A 10000-nucleotide genomic window follows, 5' to 3' on the forward strand; every position below is an offset into this window, starting at 1 on the left:
AACACACCCCACACACCTGCTGCCCCAACACACATGCTGCCCCAACACACCCCACACACCCTTCACATCCTTCACATCATCTCTCACATCATCTCACATCATCTCCTGCTTGAGTGTGTGTGTGTGTTCATAGAAGAAGTCTGGTTCAATCCGGACAGACAAGAGGAAGAAGGAGTTTCTGCAGAGGAAGCTGCTCAGCGGTCTCAAGACACAGAACACTGACAGGTGAGTGTGTGTGTGGTGTGTGTCTAGTACACTCCTCTGCATTTATGTGTATCCGCCAGTATAGGTCTGTGACCTATGGCCTTATGCCAGACCGTAACCCTGTTTGTGTGTTTGTATGGTGTGTGTATGGTGTGTGTATGGTGTGTGTCCAGGGAGAGCAGGGCAGCAGACACCCTGCTGGCCCAGCTGCCCCCTCTGCTGCCTGGTTACCAGCGGCGACGCCGTCTCCGACAGGTCTGCTCTGAAGAGTGGCTGTGGCGTTGTCATGCCAACCTGAGCATGGGCCTTGCCCATCTGGGCACGCTCAGACAGAATCTGGAGTTCAGCCTCACAGTCAGCTGCCCTTACCGGTATACACACACTCACACACACACCATACACACACCATACACACACATGTAGTATCCCAGCTTATGGTGTGTTTGTGTGTTGCAGCTACAGTCAGCTGCCTCCCTCCCTGTTTTCCCTGTACCAGAGTGGGATATTGGTGCAATGGGGCCCCAAGCCCCCCGCTGCCAGCCCCAAGCCCCCCGCTGCCAGCCCCCAGCCCTCCTCTGCCAGCCCCCAGCCTCGACCACGCTCTGCCCCACGAAACCCCCTGCACAGGACCAGGGAGAACAAGCCAGGTGACAGAGACACTGAGGGTTAGAGTTAGAGATGGAGAGAGATATAGAGAGCTATGTAAAGAGAAAGTTTGTGTTTTCTCCACCCTAGGTATGACCACCAGTGGGGAGGAGGAGCCAATCACAGCAGAGAGTGAGACGGACTCTCCTCGCATGGCTCAGACCAACCAATCAGATCAAAGCGAGCCCTCGCGACGCTCCGCCTCCCTGTTGCACGACTCCCTCAGCAAGGCTGTTCTGCACCTCAGAAGGGCTATGGTACATACACACACAATATATACACACACACACACGTTGTGTAGATTTATCTGTGTGTCAGAATTCAGTCCCATCAAAAATCCAGTTTTCCCTAACCTTAACCCCAACCCTATACACTTATACTCTTCTGACCCTGTGTGTGTGTGCTGTGACTGTGTGTGTGTGTGCTGTGACGGTGTGTGTGTGTGCTGTGACGGTGTGTGTGTGTGCTGTGATGGTGTGTGTGTGTGCTGTGGCGGTGTGTGTGTGTGCTGTGACGGTGTGTGTGTAGGTGCTGGCTCATCGTGGCCACCACTGGATCAGTCTGCAGAGTGTGTGTGTCAGTGTGTGGGACCAGGCCTGCTGCCTGTCAGCTGTGCTGCACCCCCCCTCCCCCCTGAGCCTGGAGCAGCTCCACTCTGCCCTCACCCCACTCTACGCTCTGGCAGCTGACCTGCTGCTGGACATGATGGACCAGCTGCAGGTCAGCACACAACCCACACCCACCCACACCCACACACTTGTTGTGCTCTCTGTCTGACTGCCTCGTTGTGTCCCTCTCTGCCTATGTGTGTGTGTGTCGGTGTTTGTGCGTGTGTGCATGCGTGTGTGTGTGCAGCTGTGGGTTGTGTATGAGGCTGCCCAGGCCCAGGGCCCATGGAGGTCCTTCCCCCAGGAGGAGCAGCTGCTGGTGGGGCACGGCTGGCTGAGCCGCCTGCTCCTCCACACCCTGGAGCTGCTGCACCAGCAGGCTCGCTGGGAGACCCTGGCCCACCTGGCCCTGCTGTTCAACACACGCACACGGTACACACACACTATTACTATTCCTTCCCTAACCAGGGAGTCAGATGGCTGAGTGGTGAGGGAGTCGGGCTAGTAATCAGAAGGTTGCCGGATCGATTGCCCGCCGTGCCAAATGACGTTGTCCTTGGCAAGGCACTTCACCCTACTTGCTTCGGGGGGAATGTCCCTGTTCTTACTGTAAGTCGCTCTGGATAAGAGCGTCTGCTAAATGACTAAATGTAATGTAAATCTAACCCCTAACCTTATCCCCAAACCCAACCTTAAGGGGGCTAGGCTCAGGCTGCCCTTCTTCTGCATGCCATGCAGGCTTAGAATTGCGAAACATTGTTGGATAACTCTTATAATTGACATTTTTCTGGGCCAATTGGAATCTTAGCACTTTTTCCCTTGGCCAACGGAATCTTTAGCCTGGTCCTAACCAGACCCTCGTACATCTCATTTGTACAGAGGGTCTGGGATCGCTCCATTGACAAACGTTAACTTCCTTGAAGGCGGGTCCTCTGTTGAAGTTTAAAACTATTGGATCTGCCCAGAGCCACTCTGATTTGCCATAACCAATCGCAAGCGTTCTCCTTAGCCAACTTCCTTACCACTACTGTAACGGAGCTAGCTGCCGTAGCTGGAAAATCAAACTTTTCCCGAACCCCGTGGGGAGAAGGGCCACAACAACATGGCCACCAACAAAACTCAGCAAGGAATGTTCTTGCTCCGGCTTTAACCTATGGATATTCGGCAGCGTTGCCACAACCGCAGAATAGCTTCGCTGGCATCATTCTCCGCCGCCATTACTGAACTACTCAAACTAGTACACGACATTAACGTCATCGTTCACAGCCACTCCCTCTGTTCGTTGATTGGACCTACAAGAAATGTGTTTCTGAAAACCGACTTCAAAGTCAAACTCCCAGACCTAGTACAGAAGCAAAATCCAAATTGAGCGGAAGTACGTAGGAGGGCAGAGCCAGGCTACGGAATCTTAGCACTTGCGTCAGAATCTTTGAGCACACAGCATCAACTGTTACTTGTACTGGCCAGCTTTCACTGAGGATAGCCTACCGAAGTTGAGTTAGCCAATGTCGTTAGCGATGCTAGCTAACGTTAGTTTGCTAGCTGTATATAACATTTCACTGGGTCTTGTAGCTGTGTTTAGCAAGCAGTATGTCCAAGCCCTGATAGTTTAACTGGGATGACGCAGTAGATACGACGGGCATATATCATATGTGCTAGGCTGGATAGAACTAGCACTCTATGGGATAGACTGTTGGACAGCACTAACGCTAGTAGCTTAAGAACTATCTATCGTGCCGTGGTGTACTGGCAGCATCATACATTTAAGCAATTCAAGACTTGCATGTGCAGTAAGTAATGTCACATTAAATAATGTATTTAAACTCAAGTTTGTGTGATGCATCGCTGTCTTCAATGCCACAGCAGAGAATGTCTAATAAAGACTAACCCTTAAACAGGCTCTGGCCACAGGCTAAACTTTGTCTAAAGAAACGTTTCCATTTCCGGTGTTACGTCCTAAATGGTTCCCAATTTAAATGGTTCCCCAGCTGTGCGTGCACTTAGTTCTCCTCGGACCATTTGCCGCAGCAAATATGAGATCCGACTTGAAAATCGCCAGTAATATGTTTGTGAATTTGTGACAAATCTGGCGATAGAGGCAGACTGATAGGTGCATGCACAGCTGGGGAACCAGTTAAATTAGGAACCAGTTGGGACGTAACATCGGCACATTTAGTGAAGTTTGGCTAGCAACATCAGCTAGGCTAGATGGCTCGTAGCTTCTTCATGCAGCTTTTCCATACAGGGCTCTAGACTAAAGGGTCGGGTTTTTTTTTACTGACAATGATCGCTTCCAGCAAACTTTTTTTGAATTAGCCATTTCCCCCTAAATAAATATCAAACTCATTTACGTGTTTGGCTGCATATTTTCAGTTAGCAGATGGTACTGTTTGAATCGCGATTCCATCTGAAAAAAACTGCTAGTGACAACGTTGTTAGAATAGCTAGTTTCAAAGGGGGTTCGGCTTGTTTCATAATAAACTGACCCATCTGCAACCCATCTACACAATTTCCCCCAGAAAGTGTACCATCTCTAGTTCCTCTTTCAAGTAATAAGCCTCTTAACGTTAAGAGCTTCTTAAGAGCGTTCTTTTCTGGGAAACCCGGCCGTTGTGAGTTGCCACTCGAATGACGCAAATGACTACTAGAACTCATTCGCCATAGTTCTAGTACTAGTCTGAGGCTATTCTCCATAGATATCTACAGGTCCTTCTGCTGGTCCTACTGTTGATAAAAGGGTACATGAAGCACTCAAGATATGTATATCATTAAAAAAAATCTTCAAATGGTGTTTCTAAATGGTGTCAAAGACCAGTTTTTGTTGTTTTTGGTGTTAGCAATAGCATATTAGCGCAATTTGGTGATGACGTCACGTTGGGGAGACGTGGAGGAGACTAGACAGATATCAATAGACATAATATACAGGTCCTTCTCAAAAAAATAGCATATTGTGATAAAGTTCATTATTTTCCATAATGTAATGATAAAAATTAAACTTTCATATATTTTAGATTCATTGCACACCAACTGAAATATTTCAGGTCTTTTATTGTTTTAATACTGATGATTTTGGCATACAGCTCATGAAAACCCCAAATTCTCAAAAAATTAGCATATTTCATCCGACCAATAAAATAAGTGTTTTTAATACAAAAAAAGTCAACCTTCAAATAATTATGTTCAGTTATGCACTCAATACTTGGTCGGGAATCCTTTTGCAGAAATGACTGCTTCAATGCGGCGTGGCATGGAGGCAATCAGCCTGTGGCACTGCTGAGGTGTTATGGAGGCCCAGGATGCTTCGATAGCGGCCTTAAGCTCAGCCAGAGTGTTGGGTCTTGCGTCTCTCAACTTTCTCTTCACAATATCCCACAGATTCTCTATGGGGTTCAGGTCAGGAGAGTTGGCAGGCCAATTGAGCACAGTAATACCATGGTCAGTAAACCATTTACCAGTGGTTTTGGCACTGAGCAGGTGCCAGGTCGTGCTGAAAAAATGAAATCATCATCTCCATAAAGCTTTTCAGCAGATGGAAGCATGAAGTGCTCCAAAATCTCCTGATAGCTAGCTGCATTGACCCTGCCCTTGATAAAACACAGTGGACCAACACCAGCAGCTGACATGGCACCCCAGACCATCACTGACTGTGGGTACTTGACACTGGACTTCAGGCATTTTGGCATTTCCTTCTCCCCAGTCTTCCTCCAGACTCTGGCACCTTGATTTCCGAATGATATGCAACATTTGCTTTCATCCGAAAAAAGTACTTTGGACCACTGAGCAACAGTCCAGTGCTGCTTCTCTGTAGCCCAGGTCAGGCGCTTCTGCCGCTGTTTCTGGTTCAAAAGTGGCTTGACCTGGGGAATGCGGCACCTGTAGCCCATTTCCTGCACACGCCTGTGCACGGTGGCTCTGGATGTTTCTACTCCAGACTCAGTCCACTGCTTCCGCAGGTCCCCCAAGGTCTGGAATCGGTCCTTCTCCACAATCTTCCTCAGGGTCCGGTCACCTCTTCTCGTTGTGCAGCGTTTTTTGCCACACTTTTTCCTTCCCACAGACTTCCCACTGAGGTGCCTTGATACAGCACTCTGGGAACAGCCTATTTATTCAGAAATTTCTTTCTGTGTCTTACCCTCTTGCTTGAGGGTGTCAATGATGGCCTTCTGGACAGCAGTCAGGTCGGCAGTCTTACCCATGATTGCGGTTTTGAGTAATGAAACAGGCTGGGAGTTTTTAAAAGCCTCAGGAATCTTTTGCAGGTGTTTAGAGTTAATTAGTTGATTCAGATGATTAGGTTAATAGCTCGTTTAGAGACCCTTTTCATGATATGCTAATTTTTTTAGATAGGAATTTGGGGTTTTCATGAGCTGTATGCCAAAATCATCAGTATTAAAACAATAAAAGACCTGAAATATTTCAGTTGGTGTGCAATGAATCTAAAATATATGAAAGTTTAATTTTTATCATTACATTATGGAAAATAATGAACTTTATCACAATATGCTATTTTTTTGAGAAGGACCTGTATATTATGTCTATTGATATCTGTCTAGTCTCCTCCACGTCTCCCCAACGTGACGTCATCACCAAATTGCGCTAATATGCTATTGCTAACACCAAAAACAACAAAAACTGGTCTTTGACACCATTTAGAAACACCATTTGAAGATTTTTTTTAATGATATACATATCTTGAGTGCTTCATGTACCCTTTTATCAACAGTGATGTTTAACTTGCAATATGGCCTTTAAGTCACGCTCAGAAATGTGTCATTTAATTTGCACATTAAAATCACAAACAAATCGAACCGAGGGCACGCCCCCCCCACCCCCCGCGACACTGTCACTTTTTTACTCTGAGGAGTTGCAGGTCTGATGGTGTATGTGTATGTATGTGTGTTTGTGTATGTGTATGTGTATGTGTATGTGTATGTGTATGTGTGTGTGTGTGTGTGTTTGTGTATGTGTATGTGTGTTTGTGTATGTGTATGTGTATGTGTATGTGTGTTTGTGTATGTGTATGTGTGTGTGTGTTTGTGTATGTGTATGTGTGTTTGTGTATGGTGTGTATGGTGTGTGTGTGTATGTGTGTGTGTGTATGGTGTGTATGGTGTGTCCCAGGGAGCGCTACACCCAGGTCATCACCCCTCTGTTGGTCCACGCCCAGCGGCGGCTGCTGGAGAGGATCAGCCTGTATGGAGGCCCCCCCTCTCCCCAGCCTCACCTGACCAGGACACACCTGCTCACCGGACACCAGGCGAGACACAAACACCATACATGCATACACACACATCATACATACATACACATCATACATACACACACATCATACATACATACACATCATACATACATACACATCATACATACACACACATCATACATACATACACACACACCATTCATACACACACACACCATACAGTAATCTAGAGAAATCGACTCCCCAGGTGACCTGCAAGAGCTACACAGGACAACAGCTGTTGAGTGCCTGGACCCCTCATCCTCACCCCAGCAGCCCTCATCCTCACCCCAGCAGCCCTCATCCTCACCCCAGCAGCCCTCATCCTCACCCCAGCAGCCCTCATCCTCACCCCAGCAGCCCTCATCCTCACCCCAGCAGCCCTCATCCTCACCCCAGCAGCCCTCATCCTCACCCCAGCAGCCCTGACTTAGAGACCTTGCAGCTGGCCGGTCAGTACACACACACCGCACACACACACACACACTCAAATATTTTATTTCAATGTTTTTGATATGCCTGTGTGTGCCTGTGTTCCTGTGTGTGTGCCTGTGTGTGTGTGCCTGTGTGTGTGTGCCTGTGTGTGTGTGTTTCAGAGGTGCGCCGGGCCATGTGTGTGGTGCGTGTGCCCCTGGATGTGGAGGACTCCCTGCGCTGCTTCAGAGAGGCTGTAGAGCGAGACTGTCACACACACACACACGCACACCACACCTTCCAGCACAGCAGGACCCTGCTCACACTGCTGCTGGCTCACACACAGACCTGTGAGTACACACACACAAACACACACTAATATACACACACACACACACACACACAGCTATGGATACACACACACACAGGTGCTCTTCTAGTTTCTGTATGTTCCTCCCCTCTCTCAGCTGTGTTGGAGGGGAGCCAGGACGGTGGTGGGGGTGCCCAGGGGCCTCAGGGCAGGGTGGAGTTCAGGGGGGCGGTGTCCTCGGCCCCCGGCTCGGCCCCCCCAGACCTGAGCAGAGAGGACTTCCTGGGGTCGCTCTACCGCCCCCCCCTGCCCCCCTCCCACATCCCCAGAGTCATCTCCTCTTACAGCAGCTCCATCAGTAAGACCTGCCAGCACCTCACGTCCATCTCACTCAGGACACGTCCACCTCACTCAGGACACGTCCATCTCACTCAGGACACGTCCACCTCACTCAGGACACGTCCACCTCACTCAGGACACGTCCACCTCACTCAGGACACGTCCACCTCACTCAGGACACGTCTATCTCACTCAGGACACGTCGACCTCACTCAGGACACGTCCATCTCACTCAGGACACGTCCACCTGCTCACTCTGCATTGGGGATGGGCGATATATTAAATTATTACACGGCTGTTCTTAATGCTGGAGACTGCTCCATTCACTTGAATGGGGCTTCCCAAGGTTCTACGGTGAAATTATTTTTCATATTTGACCGTTGCTATGCATATTTGACCGCTGTCAAGGGAAGTGGCTTTTTTGCCTCGGATTCACGTCTTACGTAGCACTCCGCAAGTAGTCCGGTAACTTTTCAACCCCAGTGTACTCTGTTGCTTAGCGACGTCAGCTGATTTGAAGCCTAAAGAATGTTCAACGTCTATGAAGTTCAACGTCTTTGGCGAACTATTTCTCTGCTGATCAACACTACAAATGGTAACAAATAAATTGTAGAAATACACATTCAGTTAAGTTATTTTTTCGGCAAGTAGCCGTGTAATAAGCGGGATAATGTATAGAACGCTGGTTCAGAACCGTAGCTTCAGAACAAAGCTACACCGCTTCGTGTCGGGGTGCTGTTCGTCCAGTCGGGACTTATTTTCCCGATAATGACCGGCGTTCTATACATTATACCTTACAAATTTGATATCTCGATATTGTCAAAATTGTTACGATATTCGATATATATTGATATAAGTTCGGTGTGTTGTAGTTCTTTCTGGGGGATATTGGTGTTGGTATGTACGCGGTGTCTGCGTCTCCTCAGAGTTTGTTAAAGTTGGGCTCTGTGTGGAAAATGGGAAAGTGAACTTTGAACGAGACATGGCGATATAGATCACAGCGAGGCTCGCTGTTGGTTACAAGCGGTACCCAGCTCCAGGTACGAGACTCGCTGCAAACTTTCAGTTACTAATGTGAATTCATTGAGATAAAATTTGTTTTTCAGAATTTCTTTGATTTGAATATTCTTTTGGTAATGCGTCGTGTAGGTCTTAAATTTCAATCTTTATGGTTTTAAAATGTCTTAAAAAGGTCTTAAGTTTGACTTAAAAACTGAAACCTGCATGAACCCTGTTCTTGCAACTTGACAAAATGGACCTCACATGGAACAATTCATGCAGAGGTCCTTATGTTACAGGACAAATAGAGAGCAGAAGAGAGTGCCTGTGTGCGTGCCATTTTCAGTTTGTGCACATGCTCTTTGTGAGCATGTCTTTTTTTTATATTCTATATTCACGATATTTTCACATTTTACATCATCGTCAAAATTATAGCAATATTATCGCTAATATTCGATATATATCGCCCAGCCCTACTCTGCATCCACCCTCCTCAAACTGCTCATTCTGCATCCACCGTCCTCTCACTGTGCTCCGGGGGTCAGCTCAGGACAAGGATTGGAGCTGGAGTTGTTGTATTTGAATGTATGTATGTGTGTGTGTGTGGCGTGTTTGTGTGGTGTGTGTGTGTGGTGTGTGGCGTGTTTGTGTGGTGTGTGTGTGTGTGTGTGTGTGTGGTGTGTTTGTGTGGTGTGTGTGTGTGGTGTGTGTGTGTGTGTGTGGTGTGTGTGTGTGGTGTGTGTGTGGTGTGTGTGTGTGGTGTGTGTGTGTGGTGTGTGTGTGGTGTGTGTTTGTGTGGTGTGTGTGTGTGGTGTGTGTGTGTGTGGTGTGTGTGTGTGTGGTGTGTGTGTGTGGTGTGTGTGTGTGGTGTGTGTGTGTGGCGTGTTTGTGTGGTGTGTGTGTGTGGTGTGTGTGTGTGGTGTGTGTGTGTGGTGTGTGTGTGTGTGGTGTGTGTGTGGTGTGTGTGTGTGGTGTGTGTGTGTGGTGTGTGTGTGTGGTGTGTGTGTGTGTGTGTGTGGTGTGTGTGTGTGTGTGTGTGTGTGTGGTGTGTGTGTGTGTGTGTGGTGTGTGTGTGTGGTGTGTGTGTGGGGTGTGTGTGTGTGTGTGTGTGTGTGTGGTGTGTGTGTGTGTGTGTGGTGTGTGTGTGTGGTGTGTGGTGTGTGTGTGTGGTGTGTGTGTGTGTGTGTGGTGTGTGGTGTGTGTGTGTGGTGTGTGTGTGTGGTGTGTGTGTGTGGTGTG

At 48.0% G+C, this 10000-nt stretch overlaps 1 protein-coding gene across 1 annotated transcript in view; it reads left to right on the plus strand.

The window, feature by feature from the left end:
• LOC124469803 (cilia- and flagella-associated protein 54-like) overlaps positions 1-10000 on the plus strand; it is a gene marked incomplete at its 3' end in the record, with an annotated part of 27084 nt that overhangs the window by 12056 nt on the left and 5028 nt on the right. Inside the window, exons 32-42 of the mRNA XM_047023298.1 lie at positions 134-225; positions 378-575; positions 661-851; positions 940-1106; positions 1378-1569; positions 1705-1889; positions 6579-6714; positions 6908-6982; positions 7070-7151; positions 7296-7463; positions 7581-7781. Of these exons, the coding sequence (XP_046879254.1) occupies positions 134-225; positions 378-575; positions 661-851; positions 940-1106; positions 1378-1569; positions 1705-1889; positions 6579-6714; positions 6908-6982; positions 7070-7151; positions 7296-7463; positions 7581-7781 (1687 nt within the window). The remainder of the gene's footprint in view (positions 1-133; positions 226-377; positions 576-660; positions 852-939; positions 1107-1377; positions 1570-1704; positions 1890-6578; positions 6715-6907; positions 6983-7069; positions 7152-7295; positions 7464-7580; positions 7782-10000) is intronic.

Source organism: Hypomesus transpacificus, chromosome 7, assembly GCF_021917145.1.
Source record: "Hypomesus transpacificus isolate Combined female chromosome 7, fHypTra1, whole genome shotgun sequence".
Classification (NCBI taxonomy): domain Eukaryota; kingdom Metazoa; phylum Chordata; class Actinopteri; order Osmeriformes; family Osmeridae; genus Hypomesus; species Hypomesus transpacificus.